Genomic DNA, 22,344 nt, shown 5'->3' with positions numbered 1-22,344 from the left:
AACGTGCTCTGTGAGTTAAGCTTTATTTCGTGAGCTCACGAAGAAATAAAACAAAGTGCCCTAGCGAGAGCGCTCATCCCTCCTCCTCCCTCACAGTGCGGGCGTCCCCTGTATCACGCTGGGAAGCACAAGCACAAGAGCCTCAGCAGTCCAGCTGCTCTTGGAGCTGCTTCAAAGGCTTTTTGGCTCAGCTGATGTTTTATCCCTTCCGCCTTGGAAGTCTGCTCTATACCATTTCCAAAAATCAGCAGATTCTGCCAGTACTGCCAGACAAAGATGACGGCTACAGGAGACAGCCGGCTGCAGGTGACGGTGGCTGCATCATGGCCCTTTAGCTCTTTCTGGCCCCCTGTGCTGCCTCCCTGGTGCTCTCACTTGCACCTAATGGCGCTGCTCCCAGAATCCATCGGGCCTTTGCGTGAGCTGGGTCAGCCAAAAGCTGACCAGGACGTTTGCGGTCTGTGTGGCAAATGCCTAGCAGAGGTGTTACACTGAAGAAAAAAGGCTACAAAATCACGCCTCAGGTTTCAGTAAACATCTGCAGGCTTTAATTGTTACTCAGTGCAGAGCCAAGGTGGGGACCACCCAACCTTCTGTTGAACTCGTCTTACGCCCACACTGAATCTGTGGCTGCATCGACCGTCCCAGCAGAGTCCGCTGGGTCTTCACGGGCCTTCAAGTACAAGCCCTTGGCACCTCAGCAACAGAGAGGTCCACAGATAACCTAAAGGATGAACGAGAAGCCTCAGCTTCCCCTTGACTAGGAGAAATACGGCAAGGAAGAAGGAATTGATAGGACGATCGCCTCTCTCCTGAGGAACCTCTCACTAGGGGCTCTCCCGCGTGCTGGAAACTCGCTGCCAGGCACCGCAGCTGAAGCGGGAGACGGCTGCTGCTGCTGTACAGGCATGGACAGATGTGGCAGCAGCGCCTGAACCTGTGGCTTAACCTCCGGAGGCTGCAAAGCTGGATCATTCAATCATTCCTCTTTTCTCTGAGCCAGGAAGGAAAGCGAGAAGGTGTGAACTGCTGCAAAGAAAACAGCCATGATCTCCAGAATCACAAACAGGCACAGCTGGTGCTGGAGGCTGTCCTCCCAGAGGCACAAGGGAAGGAGACAACTCCACCAAAACCTGCAGCACCCTGCATAAACCCAACAGAAAAACTCAGTTTAGGATCCAAAGCCTGCGGAGCAGACGCGAGTGAAGCAAACCCAGTCTCGGCTCCTTCCAAATGAATAAGCAGGGCTTGAGGCTGTGCTGCTTGGAACGGAAGACTGTAAATAGCCATAACGTTTGACTCTGGTTTTCCCTTGATGCAGGAGAGCCAGGACAACTAACTAGTTTCCCTGCCAAAAAGTCTGCTTGGAAGTACCGCTTCAGTCCTCCTCACGACCTCCTTCCGTCCTCCTCCTAACGACCGGGGATTTCTCAGTGCAACTGGATCGCAGATGAGCTGAGGAACAAGACAAGACCGTCTGCAGCCGGTATGACACTGAGGAGCCGGGGTCTTCTCTGACCCTCTGAAGATGGAGCATCACGGTGCGGGCTTAAAGCGACCAGTTTTCAATGCTTCCCGTAACTTGGGACGAAAATCAGAGTCCCTGCTCGCTTCAAAAGCAAATTCCCCAAGCTCCAGCTCGGATTCTCCGGGAGAATCACAGTCTCTGAAGACAGACAGAGCACCTGTCCAAGAAGTACAAGCAGTATGTTTACGCACTGGCTAAAAGGTCATTCACCATTACGGATGGCACCAAGGCGTAAGATCAGCCGTGTGAATTCTCCGAGAGAGAACGATTTCGATGACCTGAGATGAGGAATGAATAGCAACGCACACTAAACCATCTAGTAATGATGAAAACTAAGATAAAACAGGAACAACATCTATGCTGCAGAAATACCTCTAGTAATAAAGTGCTCAGCCTCCAGTGGTCAGCTGAGAAGAACACAGCATCTGAGAAGAACATAGGCGGTTTCTATACAGAATCTTGAAGGCCACGGTGCCCGGAGTGAGACCTTTTGCTTCATTATCTGCAAAACGAATATTAAAGTTGACACCCCTAAATATGATAATGAGCTAAAAGGAGTACATGCTAAACCTATATGACTATAGTACTCGACTCTCCACCCAAATCATGTTAAACGTCACCCGTGGCAGGGAACAGCCAAGGCTGAGCTATAAAGGATACTGAGGAAGTTATCCCTGGGAGGGCGGGGGGGGGGTGGGGGAAGAAAAGAACCTGGAAGAGGCGGTCGACGGGCTGTGCTCCTTCTCCTCCACCCACTTCTATCTGCTTCAACTTTGCGAAACTGAGTCAGTCAAAGTCCTTTGGGGGCTCTGACAGGCAAACGTTGACTCTGATATGTGGCTATATATAACCCTTTAGACTTAAACTGTTGACCAAGTCTGGGACTAAGACTAGACCCAGCCGCACCTAGGCTCCTCTCTGAGAAGGAGTTTAGAGAGCAAGGGGGTGCTTTCTGAACCTCGGGACTCAACGGGAGGGCCTCCCTCGGCCACACATCAGACTCCCACCCTTTACGTGACAGGCATAAAGACTACCGCGGTATATGGATATTTAAGAAATAAGTCTGGGGAGACCTAAGATTTGGGTAAGGCATTTTTCTGAGAAGGTTTGAGATGTTAGGATGGATGGATGGATGGATGGATGGATGGATGGATAAAAGTTGCATTAACCCAGCAGAGCCGGACCTTTCCCTTCAGTTCTCTAAAGACAGAAAAACACCCTCCCTCAATTTCCAAATTACATTTCCTTCCGGGCCTGGGGATTATGAGAAACCAGAAGGAATGCAAAGCTGTCTTTAATGACCGTGCAGAACAACTTTCACCTGGGTTGGGTACATGTGTATAAACACGGAACCAACGTCAACAGAACATGAGAACAAAGGTGTTACATACAAGCAGAGAAAAACAGCCACGCAAACAACAACAGGGGAGGCGAAATCATCTCACCTGGATTCGCCATTCACGCAGGCAGAAACAAAACAAAAAGGACAAAATAACACTTTTCTTACAAGTGGACAATTTTTAATTTTTAATTTTTTTTTTTTTTTTTTTTTTTTTACACTTTTAGTTTTTCCGCATTTCCAGTGTTTCTGGTTCCTTCAGGCACATGAGTGTTGCATAAAGGCAGGAAGGAGAATTTGTGTTAAAACAAGTGAAATGCCAAACAGTCGCTTTGCAAAAGAAAAGATTTTCAGGAGACCATCAGAGGTCCTTGTGGCAATTGCACGTTAGTGTTTAAAAACACTGGTGTCTGCTTATCTCTTATAGGAACATTGTGGATGGAGATCCCCAAGGTTGGTTTGAGAAGCAGCCAAAGGAGGGAGTCTTAGGGCAGCAAGATGGCCCTGTTTTGGCTAGAGAATGCAGAATAAACAGATAGACGGTTTCTATACAGAATCTTGAAGGCCACGGTGCCCGGAGTGAGACCTTTTGCTTCCTTATAATTATATAATATAATATATTATTATTATTATTATAATTACGATCCAAACGAGATATTTCCAAGGGAGCTCAGGAAATATCTCACAGAGCTCTGCCCTCTGACTAATACTAGTCAAGTTTTTTAAGGGGAAAAAACCCCCTTCCTTCCTTCTTTCTGTAGAGTTTAAAAAAAAAAAAAAAAGATCATGAAGAAAGGTCATACTGAGGCAGAAAACAGCCTCAGCTTCATGTACAAGAAAGACCAGGCTCCAAGATGTCCATTTTCCTCACGGGTCTGAGAAAACTCCTTGGTTGTTTCTTGGTGCCATGAAAACACTGCCCAGAAAAAGGTTAGGAAAAAAGGGAAATCATGTGTTATGAATAACTAGGAAAGCAAGAGAGAACTCCCCACCTGGAGTGCTGTGTCCAGCTCTGGGGTCTTCAGGACAAGACAGACATGGACCTGTCGGAGCAGGTCCAGAGGAAGCCACGGAGATGATCTGAGGGCTGAAGCACCTCTCCCGTGAGCAAAGGCTGAGAACGTTGGGCTTGTTCAGCCTGGAGAAGAGAAGGCGCCAGGGAGACCTGACTGTGGCCTTTCAGTACTTAAAGGAGGCTTATAAGAAAGATGGGGACAGACTTTTTAACAGGGCCTGTTGCGATAGGATGAAGGGGAATAGTTTTCACCTAAAAGAAGGTAGATTCAGACCAGATATAAGGAAGAAACTTTTTACTGTGAGGGCGGTGAGGCACTGGAACAGGTTGCCAGAGAAGTTGCAGATGCCCCATCCCTGGGAACACTCGGGTCAGTCCGGACGGGGCTCTGAGCAACCTGATCTAGTTGCAGATGTCCCTGCTCATTGCAGGGGGGTTGGACTAGATGGCCTTTAATGGTCCCTTCCAACCATTTACTTGAGGTTGTTGTACATCAGAGCAGCAGTTCTGTGGAACCAGTGAGACTGTCAGACTGCCCATAAACATTCTCCTCCCAAGTTCTTCCACACCCATGTGGCAGCACCTCCAGAAAACACTTCTATTTGTTCACGATGGTTCTAAACCTCTGTAACAAAACTTCAACAATGCCCTCCTCACCGCAGCAGTGTCATCGCTATTATGGATAGCAGTGCAAAGACATTCAAAGAAAATGGTCAGATACACTTGGAAGCTAAAGGTCACAATAAGCAGGAAAAGAAAATACTTTACCATGGACATGAGACTGTTGGAAACTTTTTCCTGGTGCAAAGTGGAAATTTCCAGCTACCTGTGGGAGACAGAAATCTTTCATTAAAAGGTCTGAATCTATATAAATAAATCAGTCGCAGCGGTGCTTAGATTTTTACATTTTTGTTTAAACAATATATACACCGAGCACCTCACTTTCATGAGATATGAATTTCCTCTCTTCCTCACAGGCAGTCATGTGGAAAGCCATAATTACATACTGATGTTGGTATTAACTGTTCTAAGTAGATTATTTCAGTGGACATAAAAATGGGAAGAAGAAAGAATTAAGTCTATTGGGAGGGAACTGACTGCTGCTGCAGAAAATACAAAAACGTATCACAAAAAAGAAGTGGAGAAAGTAACTGAGGGGGAGACTGAGCAGGGTAACAAAAAAAACTTAATACAATAAACAGCAATCCTACGTATACGTCCATGAAAATAAGCTGCATCCAAAACCCACAAAAATAAAGCACTGAACTTGCAAAAAAATACCCAAGCCCCAAAACACCCCAAAAGACAAAGGCTGTTAAAATTTCATCCTGGAATCTGAAAGGGATGTGGATATCAGGTGCCAATCCTCACTGACACTTACTAGCAATTATACACACTCTGCCCTGGAGGATCTGAATGTGACAGAGGGTCCTGTAATGGTTCGGTACCCATGATGATGCTCAAATCACAATGTCTGGCTTCATGAGTAAAAGGTTTACTTTCCAGAAATAGAGAATGTGGTCTCCAAGAAGAGTACACCAAGATGCAAAAAACCCCCAGAGTTTGAATCAAAAATTTAAAAAAATTTAAAAAAATTAGCCTGGGCCTGACTTCTAGAATGTACTTGGATACGTAACCTGCACATCCAAGTGTTCTGGGTTTGTTAACACACCAAATGACAGGGTAGTCACATAGTTATCTGGTACATCTTGTACTACGTTTTCCTACACCAGTTGCAACAACCACCTCTCTGAGCATTTTCAGCTTTGTCAACCAACTCCAACAGTCTTGCTTCCGCTGTTTTTCTAAAGAGGATAACATTTCACTCTCTCCGGCACCTCTGCTGGCAAGTGTTGGCTACTGGTACCTCCAGCATCCACTAGTGGTCTCTGTTTTAAGACCAGAAGGGCAGGTGGGACAATCTAACCTCAAAGCAGCTGCCTCTCCTCCTCCAGAAACCTCGGCAAAAAGACTCACTAGACAGTAGGAAAAGCTAAGCTTCTCCAGCCGGCAGGCTGCCTACCAGCCCACACAATGAAACAAAGCATTAGCCCCTTCCCACTGCTTTTCCTGACTCTCCTACTGAACTCCTTTACGGGCACAAGTACCTTGCTGAGCCCAGGGGTTGTTATATTACAGTCCTGTGAACACCTAAGGCTGGAAAAGGAGAGGAACGCCCCAATTCTGCCTTTTCACAGTCAGCACCACCATGCAGCAGGTTCACAGCAAAACCCATCTCTCACCTTGTTGACCTCTAGGAAACCATACACTTGGCAGCCCTCGTTCTTCTGCTCTTGCATTTTCTGGCTAAACCCTTCCCTCTTGCACTGCTCTATGCTATCCGGGTTCTTGAAGGCCCAGCCTCGCCGCCTGTATGCTTCTCTGACATCGTCACAAGTATTACAACACCTGCAAAAGCACAAGCACCATCATCTTACCACCTTTATCGCTATAAAGAGACACTCCAGCTCAGGACTTGAATTCGTGGCGGATTTTTCTCCAACAAAGTGATACAGCAAACATCAGGGACCAGACCTCGGGAGCTGACCTAACACTCCTGAAGGAGCTCGAGCTTTTGGATGTACTTGTTGAGATTTCAGCATGAGGATGCAAGCTGGTTTCATGCAGTGCTGGAGTCTGAAGAGGGCTTTGCCTGTCCTTTCAGACAAAGAAATTTGTAGCAAAGAAACTTGCTACAAAAATGACACCAGCGTCCCACAGTTCTGAGCAGTTTGGAACTTCTCCCTGTGAACAAAGCATCTGCCTGTTTCTATTCCTCCTTTCCTCTGCTTTTAGGGCAAGACTGTCAGCATTGGAGGGAGGGTTAACAGTAAACTTGCTTCGTTGCTTTTCTACCTCTGGGTAACACCTTGGTCACGGGAAAGAACAGTCTTCTGTCTTGGCTGCGTGTTTTGCTGGACCAAAGAGAAAGCTGAAGGCTGCAGTCATGAATCCCACAAGATGGAAACATCTACAGGGAAGCACACAACTTGGCAGATGGGACAAACCAAGTCGCTACAGAGACAGTAACAGCGAAAGATAGTCCAGAACCTGCAGCCTATCACGGATCCATTCCTACAGGAATTTGCAGGTAGGAGGAATGAGAAACACCAAATGACACCCACTGTTTGTGTGAGCGATAAACATCTGGTCTTTGCTCCCATAAGGATGCGAAGCTTGCAGCAGCAGTGCAAAGGATGCAAAGCCATAACTAGGTTTTATTCCAAGACAGCTCATGCAATGGTGAAATAATTTACGCAGCTCCCCTCTGGACACCAAATAACCCCAGAAAAGATGCAGTTTGCTGAGATACAGTCTTTGTGCTACTGCAAAGGTAGTGCAGTTTGCACTGCCCTTAAACAGGCGTGCAGACAAACTAGACAATTTAACTCTGCACGCTCTTAACAATCTGGAGTGCCGCTTCCAAAAGCATACCAAAACCACAACAGTTCTCACTGTTCTCGGAACACGTGCCCAGGAGGATTTCATTGCACAGACCTTCATAGACATTTCGGAAAAAAACCATGCACGCAACAGAACAGTCTGAATTCAAATGCTAAGAAGATATGAAAAGATGTAAAGGTTACCGAATGTCCTCTGACTCTGCCCCGTAACAGCTCTCACAGCGATCGGCATCCAAAGAATCTGGATCAAACACTTTTTCTTCTTCCTTCCCCAGCTCTAAGACAAAAGAGGAGGCAAAGTGATGAGGCATGTCTAGAAATGCTATCTTGTACTCTTGTTTTGTTCGACACCCAGTAACTGCAACGACTGTGTGTCGGAAGCTGCGCATCCTGCAGTCAGGCACTGCTGACGGGATAAAACGTTATCAGGGCCTTGTTTGTTGAGATTGGGAGGTGTAACAGGTGCACAGAAGTGAGTATAAAAGACATCTGTATTTCGTATTAGCCACAAAAAGAAGAGATTTTAGTTAGAAAGTACAAAATATGCATGAAAATCAATCCTTAATCTTATTTCTTTCATCAAATACTTTATGGTAGTTATGATCAAGCAAATAAAAACTTTCAGGAAAATATACCCATTATTAAACAACTGTGCAAGACTTGCGTTCTAAAGCATACAACGTTCAAAGTAGTTGGATGTGCACTCAAGAATTCATCATAAAAACTGGTACGGCTTTTAATCTTGTCACCACACTGAAAGATAGCATTGGGAAGAACACAGCTGAATAATTGCTATGCTTTGTCAAAGCCATGATTCCCACCATTTCAGTAAGAACGCCTGTACAATACAAGCAGTCTTTCAAGATACAGCAACCAGGAACAGTTTTTTAAACATCATCAGTAGCTGCCTGATGAGCTGTCTCAGAGACAGCACCCAGAGGTAATGCACACAGCTGAGAGACTACAAAGAATTTGCAGTACATAAAGCTCTACATGTGGGGTTTCCTCCTGTTAACATGGTCCTCAGCTTGCATGCACATATGCAGTGTGAAACATGTCCACATTAAAAGGAAGGAAACGATAAGAACCACCAATAAAGAATTCAATCACTTATTGTCATTCAATGGAAACGAATAAGATGACATCCAAGCACAGAATGCAACCTACCAAGAAATCATTAAGCTATTTTAATGAAACTACGATTAGGAAAAGCCTCCAGATACTACTCCACAAAATTTGGGTATGCTTTCCTACATTTAAGGTCAATACTGCTATAGCTGCCGTTTAAAGAACTGACTGAATGTCAGTGTTACTAATAGGAACTGATAATCGTAGAGTTTAATGAAGATGGGTGGATACTTCTGATCTAACTTGCAACATGGGTGATGGAAACCGAACTAGCCGCGTGCTTCTTCCAGACAGCAGAAGAAATTGCTTGTTGCATGCAACACATCCCATCTATTTTAAAACACCTCTTCTAGGCGAGATAGTTTGCGTCCTACAAGTTTCTCTTCCTCTCCACTGATTAGATAAGGAGTTGGAGCAACCAGTTCAGATGGAGCAATCCTGATGGAGACTGGCAATACAAGCAAGGCAGGAGGCCTACATGTGTTAACTGAGAACTAGATACGGAACAGATGCTTTTGTCCCCAGACACTAGATTTGAAATGTCACAACCTCTGAATACAAGAGTTATTCAGAGAGGCTGCTAAGTGACACAACAGTAAGAACACTTCCACCACATTCCCACGACAAACGGGAGAAACTCTCATACCTGCCAATTGTTCAGCTCTTGGCTTAGGTTAGCCTTTCAACTTCAAGAACAGAGAAGTTAAATCTGAGTGATACAAATCAACAAATTTAGTTCACGCTGCTACGTAGAACTACACTACCTCCCAGAAAAGGTAAGAAGGAGCTCATGTTTTGGAAAGGAACAGTCAAGACAGTATCACGGTTAGACGCAACACTTTGCCAGAATCGTTTCTTGTTTGTATCAAAGTACAACGATGAGTCATAACATGTAAAAAACACAGAGGAGAGGTTTACGTAGCCAAGGTAGAATAGCATCTTACCATGTCGCTCAGCCTCTGGAGTCACACGATTGCCAGCTTTATCCAAACGTTGTTTAAACAGATTGTGCTCTACATCCAGCTGCTGCTCTCCTGCTACATCCATGGCATCAATGCTCAAATCTGAAACCAGCGAGCAAGGAAAAAGGTCAATAAACACACATTTGTTACGGCCTGCGGCAGGCTGAGGAAGAGCGTTCAACCAGTGAAGATACAGAATCTTTCAGCGAGGGGGATAAGAACGTGCCAACCTGGAAGAGTGCGTATGGATGGGGACTTATAGGGAATAAAACACACATTGCAGCACCCTAAATGACCCTGCCAAACATGGGCTTTGGTTTGGTGGACAAGAAGGACTGTTTCCAACTGCCACAGAAAGCGTTACCCTGAGAAATAATGTGCTTTGGGCAAAAAACCAAAACAAAACCCCTTAAAGACCACAACCGTTTTCAGGAGTTAATTGGTTGAAAGCTGCCTCCTACCTCTACTCCCTCACCCTTCCCCCTTCAACATCAGCACATTTCCTTCTGATCCCTTTTCACAAAGAAGATTGAGAAGGTCTGTGGGCCCACTCTGGTATCAAAACTCCATGATGCACTTCCTGGCTACACGCTCCCTTAGAAGACTGACAGCTTCTCTGCACAAAACAGCCGAGGATTCCCATCGCTCTGGCCTTCCCACACACTTTTAAATGTGAGCAAGGCAAAGACCAATAGTATCTTGGGTGGTCAGAAGGAAGACAGACTCACTACATTTAGAGCCCAATGCATTACCCAAAAGAATTACGACAACAGAACAAGAGGCAGGGAAGATTAGTGCGCAGTCAGATAACAGGCACAGCAGTAATACCCAGGAAGACTTGCAACATCTTCCGTCACTTCATACTGCTGCTTTGTTCTGAGTTTAGTTAAAAGGTAATCAGATTATTAACGCTCCTTCTGATTTAAAAAATTTTGGAAAAAGGTTATCACATGGCATTGGCATTACAGCCAGAATTTCAGTACTAAAATCATGGAAAAGCTGTGCTTCATCAAGTAACTTCCAAAGGAGGCTCTAAAGTTTTTCAGCAACACCACCACCACAGTCAACTCTTGAGTCCCAAGTGAACTCCGGGCCAGCTTTTTCAGTATTAGTGTGCTCCCTGACAAAGTACAACACAACGTAAGAAACGGAAGTGGGTTTATACCTTTGCCTCATTTATAAACTCGAAAAGTAATGCTGCCTGACTTGGAAGCGCTGCTTGAATGCCCAGCAGGCCTGGCTGGAATCTCTGCATAACCACAAGGGATCATCAATTCCTCTCTGTCCATGGCCCAAGCAGCACTTGGAAGCACCATGCTACACTGAGCCTCTCGGGCCCTTGGCAAGTAGGAAAACTATCCCCAACATTCAGAAATCTGACTCACAAGCACAAGGCATATGTGGGAAAATAACGTCCAGGTTGATCTTCAGTTTATCTCCCCTCGATTTGTCAACGTACAATTCCGGGTGAACCTAGAAACAAAGAAAAAACACAGTCGTCTTTCACTTGGAAGCAAATCAAAAGGCCTCTTTCCCTCGACTGCTCTGGCTCAGGAGCTCATTTTCAAGACCTGGGGTTTGTCAGGCACCTGAGCTGCTGCCTCCCGCACCTTCCACAATAGGTAAGCGTTTGCCATTTCTAAAAAGTAATCCTTTGGGAATCTCAGAGTTTGGAGTGGGGACAGGGGGTCCCGCGGTGCTTTGCTTTGCTTTGCTTTGTATTTTGTGCTTGTTGAGAGCCGAGATAGCGAGAAGAGATTTTGAGACGCTCTCCTGCCACAGGGTGCCGGAGGCCACCAGCCAGCCCTGGCACCAAGCGGCTCTCGGGGAAGGGCGACCCGCTCCCATCGCCAAGGCGACCAGGAGGGGGAAAGAAAAAAAACCCAAACCTGTCTGCGGCGGGTGAAGCTGCTGCACGGGCAGCCCGGAGGAGGCGGCGGCTCAGCGGGAGCGCGGGGGCACAGCAGGCCGCCACGGGCCGCAGGGCAGCCTCTCCGCCGGGGCACCGCGAGCAGGAGGCAGCACCGGGGGGGGGCCAGGCTCCCCCCGCACCACTGGGCCCCCCCCGCCGCCGCTACTCACCTCTTTGGTGAGGTAGTACTGCAGCTCCGAGAAGAAAAGCAGCACCACGATGAGCCCGCTGACAACCGTCACTGCCGGGGAGACGAGAACCGCCATCAGTCCCGCCGGTCGCGCCCGCCCGCCTCGCCTCAACCCCGCCTCACACCGCCCGCCACTGCCCCGAGTTGCTACCGAGCGCCGGCCCGCAAGGTCGCCCCGGCCGCCGCACCACGGCGAGGCCCGCGCCCTGCCGCCGGCCCCCGACCGCCCTCACCCCGCCCGCTCACCCAGCGCGCCCCCGCACGTTTTGACCCGAAAATCTTCCAGGGTCTTGGGGAAGGCATCGAACCGCTTCAGCCGCCACAGCGAATCCATGGCGCCGCGCCACCCGGAACCACATCCGCCTTCCGGGGCCGCCCGTGCTCCGCGGCGCGAAGCCGGCCGACGGGGCTGGCGGGGAGGGGCTGCGGCTCCCGGGCTCCTCTAGGGTAAGGTCCTCGCTGCCGCCTCGCCTTCTACTGAGTCTCCGTGCTGACGGCGCACGGGCCTTTGAAGGGTACCCAGGAGACGCTGGCTGTGCCGAGATCGCTCAGCTGCAAAGGGCTTGATACCGAGGCGAAGCTGCTGGTAGGGAGCAGTTTGCACTCGGTTTTGCATCCTCCCCCTCCCTTCCGTTGCCTCCGCCTTTGGAAGGTCTGGAGGTTGTTACTAATGCCCTTTGAGAACGACGGAGCCGGCCCTCAGGCTGGCTGTCGCAGCAACAAAGCGGAAAGCAAAGCATCTTGGGAGAGCACCAGCGCTTTTTGTGCTGAAGCGTGGACGGAAGGGAAAAAAAACCCCACTCTCTTGCCCCACTTGCCATCCCTGGCGGGTACTCGCCACCCCTTCATTTTGAGAACACCTCCTTTTCCCTCTTTCCTCGCAGGGAACAGCGATGAACTCAAGAGGTGAAATCAGACCGCAGGTCGTCATAGCTTACTTGTGCAAGTCAAAAACTAGGAGCATCTTTTCCCAAGCCACAGATTTACCTAGCACTCGCTTTCACCTACGGAAAAAGGGCACTCCTGCAAAATTGCCTTTATTAAAAAAACCAAAACGCATTTAAAACCACTGTCACTAGGAGATGCTTCCAGATGCAAACAGAACAAATGCACCCCCATTTCCCGCAGCAAAACAGAATTCGTTCCTGGGAAGGGCACAGGACAGGAACCCTGTGATGCAGCAGCTGTTCCTCTACAGGAAAAGAAGGTTCAGAGGCTGACCCAGCTTCCCAGTCTCTGCTTCCAAAACAGCAGCTTTGGGCTCCCTGACCACAGCTGCTAAGGAGTAAGAGACAGCTCGTGGTGAAGGTCTGACAGCTCCTGGCTGGTCTTTGCACAGCACTCAGGATAGTCCTGCTTGTATTTTCGTTCCTGTGCCAGCTGCGTCTGCAGAAGGGACACCTGAAAGAGGCAAAAGGCCGAGCTCAGACAAGCCCACGCTGTTAGGACCATCCGTAGCCCCACGGTACCGGCTGCCAGGGAAGACGCACCCGCTAACTCCAGCCCTGACAAACACGCTGTCCTTGTGGAAGGGGAAGCAACAGGTTCCCAGAGTCCCAGAGGCGCCCTGAACTCAGCTCAGATCATCAACAATTCCAGTTTCACTGGGACAATTTCCACTGCCCGGTGCACTCGCTTCCTGACAGCCAAACCAAACTCGGGCTGTAGCACGGTGCGAAGTCGTGCCCAGCAGTACGGCCACAGCAGCTACTGATGAGAGCTTTCCCACTCCTCACCTGCTTCTGCAACTCAGCTAATCGACAACTGCAGCACGTGTGAGACTCCTCCTGTGAAGAAAACGCAAGGATCTCTTTTTGGTCTCCGGTTTGGCCAGGGCCATGGTCTCTATTCGACCTCTACTAGGTGTGTCCTGGGGGGCTGCTGCCGCTGGGATTTGCCATTGTTCCTCTGTATGGCCAGACCCTCCTCCCACCGAGTACGATGCTGTTCTCACCTGTCGAGAAGCAGGCACCTTGTGCTGGTCAGAGAGAGAAAAGCCGCACGCATCTGGCAGCGACCGACCTCTACAATATCTCTTCAGTCTCCTCCGCTCCCATTCCACCTGCGCGTTGGATGGGAGAAAGGGTCACGGAAACGTGCTGCCACCAAACAAGGAGTAACAGCACCTCTGGACACCATGGCAAGGAGATTTCTGCTCCGAGACTGTTAATGGCACCAGAGGAGGTTGGGGGCAAAAAGGACTACTCGACGTAGACTATGGAAGAGAAAGAGAAAGCAAGAGGAAACAGCTCCTGGCCACAAGAGTGTCAAATGTGTCTGTAGGGGGACACTGGGGCAAGAAGGGTGGTACCGGAGGGAATGTGCGTTTCTGAAGGCAATAGGGTGCCAGAAGAGAGAGAAAATACAAAAGCCAGTGTCCGCAGGGGAAAGTGGGAGAGGGAAGGCAACAAGCAGAGGACGCCAAAGTGCTGCCTGTGGAAATGTGTTGTGTTCCAGAGGACCGTGAGGCTTTGCAGAGGCAGCGAAAGCCTGCTTCACCTGCTCAAGAGTCCTCCTGAGCTCAGCGTTGAGTTGCTTCAGCTCCGTCTTCTCGAGTTGCAGCTTTGCAACTGCTCGCTGCAGACGTTCCAGCCGCTGCGACAGGAGTCTCTTCTCCGAGAGCCAGGAGAGCTGCTCCCCTTCTGCAGTAGCCTGCTGGGTACACAGAGAGGAGATTGTGAGAGCTGGTGCCACAGAAAGCTTAGAAGGGCCAGAAGCAACACGTTGCGGAGAGCGACCAGACCCAGGAACGGACAGTGCTAAGTCCCTTCTTCTCCTCCTGCTCCACAGGCCAAAACAACACACTCTCTTCCTAGGGCGGCCCCTCCAGATCACCTTGGAGAAATCCACACAAATTTGCCCTCATGCGTTTTGGACTGCGGCACAAGTACATTCTGAACGCGCAACGAAGCCTTTAACCCGATCAGGCGGCGGGACGAATTCCGTTCTTTTTAATACACTGGAAAAGCTGTACCTCAGCAATCTACATGTCTGAAAGCATCCTCTAAGCACCATCAGCGTAGCTGCTCTCCAGCCGTCGTTATAAAATTCGACTAAGTTTAGTACATTAGTTTGGTCAACGGTGCCCTTTCCTTTCCACGCCAAATTCTAACCACGACATGTTGGCTAAGCTTGCCTAGATAGGAGAGAACCAACTAGCCATCCCCAGCTTTTGGCCTGGAGTTAATTTTAACAGCAAGCTCCGTAGTTCTGTCAGTAGTTCTGGGCTGGACAGAAAACATTCTAGCAGGCGAATGGTCTCTGGCCGGAGCTACACAGACAGGCAAGCCTGCTGGCTGCAGCCATAGTTTCTGTGGCCAAGCTGGTCATAGATTGACAGGAACATAAATTCCCATATCTTGATGGGAACCGTCATTAGAATCCTTTATAGACATTTTAGTTGACTGATGATCAATCACGCTGCCTACCTCGTGATGAAACCAGTCCGTGTCCCTCTCTGAAACCATACTCTGCAGGACGGCTATTTCTCCCCTCAGAGTCCCATTGGCCATTTCACTCTTGGTCAGGGCAAGAGTCAGTGCTTGTGCCTTCTCTTTCCATTTGACTTCTCCGCTTTCAGTCTGCTTCCAGATAGCAATCGCACGCTCCAATTCTTCCCCCTTTGCTTTCCGCTCATCTTCCAGTTGTTGGGTTAGCTCCTTCTGCCTTTGCAAGGAACGGTCTCTCTCCTGGAGAACCCTCCTCTTCTCGGCTTCCTCTTCCTCCCATTTCTGGAGTTTCTGGATTTGTTTCTGTAGGGTCTCCCCCTCATCTTTCCATCGCAAAGCTGACGTTAATTGTTTCAGGAGTTCGCTCTGCCGCCTAAGCTCTTGTTCTCTCCCTGACAGAGTCTTCTCGAAATACCTGACTCTGTCTCTCTGGTACTCGATCTCTTCATCCTTCCTTGCCAGAGTCTGCTGAACGTGCTGGAGATCTTCCCAAAGAGCTCTTATTTCCTCTTCTAACTCTTTTTGCTCACCTTGAGCCTTGGTCTCAAGCCTAGAGGTAGCCTCCTCCAGAACCCCTATCTTTCTTTCTCTCTCTTCCTTTCAGAGTCAGTTTTGTCCCTTGAAGATTTGTTTGCTCAGCTCCGTGCTTTTCCTCCTGTTCCTTGCGTGCCTCACATGGCTTTCTAAGGGATACAATTTCTTGCTCTTTCTCCTTTAGGGCCGCTTCCAGATGCTGCAGAATTTCCTTCTGCTCTCCAGAGTCTTGTTCTGCTTTTTGGAAGGTCGCAATCCGTTCCTTCTGAGATTCAACCATGAAATGCTTTTCTTTCAGTATTGCCGTAGCGTCTTCTAAGTCTCTGCGTAAGACCTTCAGCTGTTCTCCTGGTTTTCCCTCGTAGCTCCTTGTTTGTTGCTTTTGGGTGTCTATGAGTCTGTCCTTTTCTTTTAAGGCTTCTAAGGCCTGCTCCAGTTGGTCACGGACAGTCCTTAACTGCATTTCCGTGACTTCTTCAGCTTCCTGGATTTGCTTTTCTTGTGACTCAAGCTCTTGATCTTTTTGAGACAAAGCAAGTGTCATCTTTTCTACTTTACCGTGAAGCTCTTGCAGGTACCCCTCTTGCTGCTCCTTGTACTGCTGCAAGAGTCTTAACTGATGCCTTTGAGAATCACACTCGCTCTCTCTGTCCTTAAGAGCGGCCCTCAGGTGTTCGAGGCTTGCGTGCAGAGATTTCACCTGTTCTCTCTCCCTTTCCAGTTCTTGGATCTGCTGAGTCAGAGACATAAGCTCCAAGTTTCTCTCCTCCAAGGTTCCTTTCAGATGATCAAGATCCACCCGCAGATTTCTCACTTGTGATGCACCGTCTTGTTCTAGAATCGCTATTTTCCCCTCCTGGAATTTGATCTCCCGGTCTCTCTCCTCCAGCTCTTTGCTCATCTTGCTGACAGCAGTCCTCTGCATTTCTCGCTGCTTCTCTAGAGCTCCCGTATCCGTTCTTGCTGGGATCTGATCTCCAGGCCTCTCTCTTCCAGCTCTTTGCTCATCTTGCTGACAGCAATCCTTTGTTTTTCTTGCTGCTTCTCCAGGTCCCGTATCCGTTCTTGCTGGGATTCCATCTTCTGGTTTTTCTCTGTTATGTCCTTAATAACCTGATCGAGAGTAGTTTTCTGCATTGCTTGCTGGTCTTCCGGCGTTCTCACCTCTTCCTGGTACAACTTCATTTCTCCCTCCCTCTCTGACAGGATGGCAGTCAGATGAGGGAGAGTCTCCTGCAAAGCTTTTCCCTGTGCCGCGTCTTTCTGGAGCGTCTGCATTTTCTCCCACTGCGTTTCCACTTCCTCGGTTTTCATTTTCAAGACAGACAATGCAGTCTGAAGTTCTTGTTCAAGGCAGTGATTCGTATCCGTTGCTGTATTTGCTCGGGTCTCAGAGGCTGTGGCTGATTCCTGAAGAAGTTTTATCTCTCGTACCAGTTTTTCTTTAACTGCTTGCAGCCTGTCCCGTTCATGCTGCAAAACAGCGAGGAAAAGATTCAATAATTCCATCCATATAGGTCTGGTTTTCGTAGTAGCTTGGAACTCCTGCTCCAGCGGCAGTCAAGGGCTGCCCCCCCTCCCCCTGCCTCTCGGGATGTTGTAGACCTTGCCTGCGCCACCCTTTCGGCTGCGTCTTTGCCAGCTTACTCAGCCAGTCCCATCTTCCTGTTTGCCCTTCTCTGAGCCTCTTCTAGCTCTAGCGTGTTCTTTTGGGGAGGAGCTGCCAGAACTGCAGCCAGGATCTAAAGTCCAGACCAGGCATGATTTAGGCAGTGCCATGACGATGTTGTCTCTGCTAGGGAGGAAGGCAAGAGAGAACAACCCCAGCTTGGGATTTCCATTTGGTTTGGGGGGGCTTGGGGGGGTTTTGGGCCTCTACTGTGTGGAGTTTTCATGGTACCACCCTCTGGAACCCCGCTGTCCCCTCTGGAAGGAGTAACGGTCAGGTGACGGGCTGGCATTCCCACTGTTGGAAATCGGGACTAGATTTCCCCTGGCAGGCATTCCTATGGATCTGGATCAGCACTTTTGTTTCTCAAATATCTCTCTTTTCCCCCACTGTCTGCTCTCAGATGGGCAATGTTGAACAGCTTTCTATTATTAGCTAACTCTGCCTCCTCACCCCTTTTTCCAGATACAGATATTTGGAAATCTAAATATGGATTTGGACACCAATGATCGCCCAAACCATGCAATGTAAATAGAGACAAGTTTGAAAATTCCTTTGACTAAAGGTTCAAGGGCAGAAATCATCAGCACTGAGGAAAACAGACACCCTGAATCATAACTGACTTTTACATGACTACAGCATCTTTCCCTGCTTATTCAGAAGAACGCAATTGGAAAAGGTAAACCAGAAAACAACCGCTGGTATAAATGACACTCTTCTGCTCCTGTAGCGGTCTCTCCACATAGTTTGTGCTATCGGTCATCTTAACGACCTCTCCTTTCTGGACTGTCCTCTCCTACCCAAGGCGATGACCCTGCTAACTCAGCTACATGGCCTGGCAGGAGAGCAAACGTCTGGGAAACAAGGAACGGTGACTGGAAGGAAGCGGGAAGTGAGGGAAACTTGGTCAGCATTTGCGTACTCTGTGTCTGCTCAGATTTGGACTGAACCGGTACAAGACCACCCAAAATCAGCTCTCCACCGGAAAAAGTTGCTCCTTAGAACTATTAACAGAAGGCCAAAAAATAGGTAAGAAATGGCCCTTTGCAGCATCTGCCAGCCTCACCAGGACATCCTTCCTTTGCTTCTCAGTGCTCTCGAGTTTCCTCTCCAAAGACGCCACCTCTTGCTGCAGACGCATGGCCTCCTCCTTTAGAGACTCTTCGGAGGCTGCTAGCTGAGATGTCAACTCTTCCACCACAAGTAAAACCTAACAAAGCAGTCAAAGACTATGGCTTGTCACTGTCAGCCGTATCATGTACTGTGAGGAAAGAACAACTTGAAATTTCACCCTGTCACGAGAGTACCAGATTCACAATGGATACAGCCGACTTGTTTAAAAAGCTCAGTGGGTCACCACGTTCATCTGAAAAACCACCTTAAAAACCAAGACCAGCAGAAATCCATTCTGATGATTGCTGGCAAACAGGCAAAAGGACTAGCCCATCTGTCCATTCAGCTGGCCGGTAAAGTCTCCTCCAGACCAGCTGAGATGGAGACCACAGTATGATGGCAGTCAGAGGGACTACCCCACCAGCCTGCTGCTCTGCAGTGGAAAGGCAAGAAGTGGAGAGACACTTCACCTGTTTGATGACCGGAGTAGCTATGGCCGTTTCAGTCACCTGTTTTTGTAGAGCATCCCTCTGCTGAAGAAGGCTGTTCATTTCCTCTGTGACGGTTTGCATTTCTTCCTTGTGCCTATTCTCCACGGCCTTGATCTTACTCTGACTTTCCTGCAGTTCTGCCTGCAGCTTTTCCGTGATGTTCTGTAAACACAAATGGAGAGCAAGCTACCGGGACCTGCCATCAGATCCAGCTTTTTTCTCCTTCTCTCTCAAAATCACACTCATTCAGCCACTTCTTTCTGCTTTTCCACCCAGCTCTGCTTCCATTGTAACCCTTCCTTGCTGTTGCTGATCTCTGGCGCTTACCGGGCTCTGTGCTGCTTGCAGTGCCTGCAGTAGGCCTTGCCTCCCCAGGCGCAGGGCTTATCTTTCATTCCCTTGTTCCTGCCCTTCACTCTGTTTCCTGGCTCTCTCAGCTTCTCTCAGCTTATGTCCAATTGCCAGCGGCCTGTTCCTTCAGCCCACCCTACCAGTCAGACTGACCTGCCCATTCTCTCGCCGCTCTTCCACCTCCTGCCTGAGCTGCTCCAGCTGCTGGCAGGCTTCTCTTAGCTCTCCCCGAGTTTGGAGCAGCGTCTCTAGGAAAGCATTCTTCTTCTCACGCTCCTGTTCTGGCGGGGCCTGCACAGAAATAAAGAGAGGACGGCTTTAAACTTCCCATACAAAACTTGTGTGGTAAGACTCAGAGAGTGACGGGCTCCCACGTTCTCGAAGCACCGTGCTGCTTGTCTCCTGGGTCATTATCTGCCCCCTTGGAGGCACAGGTTCCTAAGTGAGATTGGCAGCAAAAACGTGGTCCATCCACGGTCCATCTGTGATTGACTCTCCAACAAACTCTTAGTCACCTAACAGGAAAAATGTGTGGCATTTCCACAGTGTCCAGAGAAGCACTGCCAATAAGGAGCCCAGAAGAGTAAAAAAACCCACACAAATTCCCCCTTCACGGCCTTTACCTCTTGCTTGGCATTTTCAACTCTCGTTCGTTCCTCCTCTTGTTGAGCTTGCATGGTGGCAACTTTCTGCTTCATATCAAACAGCTTCTTCTCGTGCTCCCTTTCTGTCTCTGCCTTCTCCTTTTCCCATCGCTCCAGCATCTCCTCTAGCTCTGAATGGTGCCCTTCCCACTCGCTTGCCTGATGAGGGGAGGAAAAGACTTCAAGATGGAGTCCCAGCCAAGCTCCTCACAATACTCCCTCCCACAAACCCCCACCTCAACAGTGCACAGCAGTGGCTTTGTGCCCTCCATAACTCATGTCCTACCAAGGAACTTAAAAGGAGGGTCAGCAGGTGGAGGAAGAGGAGACGTTACCTTCCCCTCTCTGGTGGCTGCCTGTTCCCTAGCACCTCTCTCCTCGGGATTTCTCGCTATTCTCAGAGTCTCTATTTTCAAAGCCCAACTCCGTTCTCGTCAATGAAAAGGCGCAGATGGACTGCAGGGTGAGAAGGAGGCCACTACCCCGACGCCCTAGCCACAAGACAGGCCACGAACTCAAGCCCCAGGAATGAGGGGCCTGTTCCATACGCTTTAAGCCCAAAGACAAGACCTCTGCCAACCATGAAAGGACAGAAAGAAAGGAACAAAGCTCCCGTGACTGCAGTTGGCGGGAATGTTAGGAGTCTACTTCACGGCAGACGGGAGTCTGCTAAGATCCTACCCCTGGGCTGCCAGGCTTTGCGGGGGGACCACCCAACCTTCTGTTGAACTCGTCTTACGCCCACACTGAATCTGTGGCTGCATCGACCATCCCAGCACAGTCTGCTGGGTCTTCACGGGCCTTCAAGTACAAGCCCTTGGCTCTGCTGCCTGGCCGCAACGGGCGGCCTGCGACAGATGGTTGCTGCCATTTCAGGCAGCCACACTCAGGCTATTATCCTTCTAAAGCCAGCCCACAAAGCTTGCTGGAAGAATTCAAAAGCGTACTGTTTCCTACCAGGTCTTGCAGGAGCTTGTTCATTTCCGCTTCATGATCAGTTTGCCGAAGTCTGAGGGCAGCCTCATACTGCCGTTCTGTCTGCAAGAGCCGTTGTGCCATGTGCTCCCGTTCCTGCCTCCTTAGAGATCTCTCCGCTTCCAGCTCACATTGAAGGCACTTCACTTCCCCTGCAAACACGGCAAACGGCAAGATTCAGGGCCTGCGCAGACAGTGGTTCTGACTTCACTAACCTCAAGCCATTTGACTTGCAGTGTAGGAGGGATCTGTCTCCAGCTCCTTCACTCCTCAGAAGCACTGCGGACAGACAGCTGTTTTTATACCATCTTCGTAGGCAGGGGGATCACCAGAAACAAAGCACACGAGGCTCTCACCTTGGATCACCTCCTTGGCCTGCGCGACTGCGTGAAGCTGGATTTCAAGCTGATGCCGGGAGATCTCCAGCTGAGATGAGTGCTGCTGAGCCTCAAACAGGCTGGATTCCAGGGTCTCCTTCACTGACCTGCAAGTTGAGAATACGGAGAGAAGTGAGTTTCTTGCTCCTGACACCCACAGGCAGTTATTCCAGCAAGAAGCGGTTCAAGATCCCCACTCCTGAGCACGGTTGCGTGGAAAGTGGTATACAGAAAGCCTACTTCTGCCATTTAGAGCAGCAATGCAGGCCCCTCCGAGGGAGTGCCCAGGCTTTACGGATGACCTAGGGTAACTCAGAAAGCCCAGCCGAATTTGATCTCAACGGCCGAATCTTACATTGCTGGTGTCTGATCTGTGACACACGGGTAGCTGTGCCCACAAAGTCTGTGCCAGCCAAAGCCCAGCCTCTGCTCACAGCCCTCCTCCTCTCATCTGCACTTCCAAGTTGCTCTGCAGGGGGACAGAATCAGAGTATTTCCCTGGCTGACTCGTGACGTTTTAATGCTGCTTGCAGTGTAGGTATAGGTAGGTCATTTTCCAGACTCCCTATCTTCAGAAGGGACCAAAGAAAGACATCGGACGGCGTAGTAAAATCTCATGCTTGCAGCAGCATTTGTAAGAAACTTCAACTAGATGTTATCAGAACAAGGGCTACCTGAAAGGAGAGGCAGCTATCCTGCAGTTTAAACTGTTGCAAGTTCAAGAGAAAAACTTGCTACTTTTCTTTAAGCGTTGCTAACTAAGTAGGCGGTAGCGCAAATGACTGGTCGCTCTTTAAAACGGAAGTTGTGGTACTGCAGAGGCAAACTGTTGCATCCATAGACTTCAGCCAACTGCTGCGTACCACACGCAGGATTCTGGAACCAGGGGGTGCAGTCACCTCCCTGATCTAACCGGCGTCCTGCCTGCCGGGTTCCTACAATACACAGCACTGCCTCACTCGTACAGGGATGCAATCAGGGTTAACGTCCCTCAGGGGAAAGGGGCACCCGAGTGGTACAACAATAAACCCCACAAATGTAGGATTTCACCCACTTGGATGGACAATGGAGGATGTAGCTTTGGGAAGGAGAACAAGCACACATTTCTGATTACGCCAGTCGCTGGCAGTCCAAAGCCACTACGCTCCCTTTTAAGGATAAATCAAAGTCAGTCTCTAAAACGGAACAGAAAAGACCGAGTCCCAAACTGCGACAACAAAAGGCTCTTGAGAGCAACATCTGGCAGGAACAGTTGCTACAGCC

At 49.2% G+C, this 22,344-nt stretch overlaps 2 protein-coding genes across 8 annotated transcripts; both read right to left on the bottom strand.

Annotated features, from left to right (window-relative positions):
* Positions 1–14: 14 nt before the first annotated feature.
* Positions 15–12,180, bottom strand: LOC129200568 (endoplasmic reticulum-Golgi intermediate compartment protein 3-like). Of its 7 annotated transcripts, none has more exons than XM_054811881.1 (9): positions 11,725–12,180; positions 11,459–11,529; positions 10,762–10,849; positions 9,359–9,478; positions 7,470–7,563; positions 6,126–6,291; positions 4,651–4,708; positions 1,901–2,030; positions 15–1,806 (listed from the first exon to the last, which is right to left on the bottom strand). In XM_054811881.1, the coding sequence occupies exons 1-8, from the start codon at positions 11,810–11,812 to the stop codon at positions 1,918–1,920; spliced, it is 798 nt and encodes a 265-aa protein (XP_054667856.1). In that variant the 5' UTR covers positions 11,813–12,180; the 3' UTR covers positions 15–1,806; positions 1,901–1,917. The 7 variants fall into 7 exon arrangements, 5 of the variants coding, with proteins under 5 accessions (XP_054667856.1, XP_054667857.1, XP_054667858.1 ...); XM_054811882.1 differs by having other exon boundaries at positions 15–1,685; XM_054811883.1 differs by lacking the exons at positions 15–1,806; positions 1,901–2,030 and adding an exon at positions 3,647–4,555.
* A 319-nt stretch (positions 12,181–12,499) lies between these two features.
* LOC129200567 (centrosome-associated protein CEP250-like) lies at positions 12,500–22,256 on the bottom strand (the record flags this gene model as incomplete). Its single annotated transcript, XM_054811879.1, is given in 14 exon segments — positions 12,500–12,769; positions 12,772–12,879; positions 13,215–13,265; positions 13,433–13,540; positions 13,978–14,133; positions 14,907–15,524; positions 15,526–16,404; positions 16,407–16,934; positions 18,753–18,896; positions 19,239–19,376; positions 19,709–19,888; positions 20,687–20,856; positions 21,061–21,188; positions 22,196–22,256. Coding segments are annotated over 14 exon segments (3,368 nt in total), but the record flags the coding sequence as incomplete, so codon positions are not given.
* Between the last annotated feature and the right edge of the window lie 88 nt (positions 22,257–22,344).

Source organism: Grus americana, unplaced genomic scaffold, assembly GCF_028858705.1.
Source record: "Grus americana isolate bGruAme1 unplaced genomic scaffold, bGruAme1.mat scaffold_321, whole genome shotgun sequence".
Lineage (NCBI taxonomy): Eukaryota > Metazoa > Chordata > Aves > Gruiformes > Gruidae > Grus > Grus americana.
The sequence above is the reverse complement of the archived record's forward strand: the minus strand, read 5'-3'. Positions and strand labels throughout refer to the sequence as shown.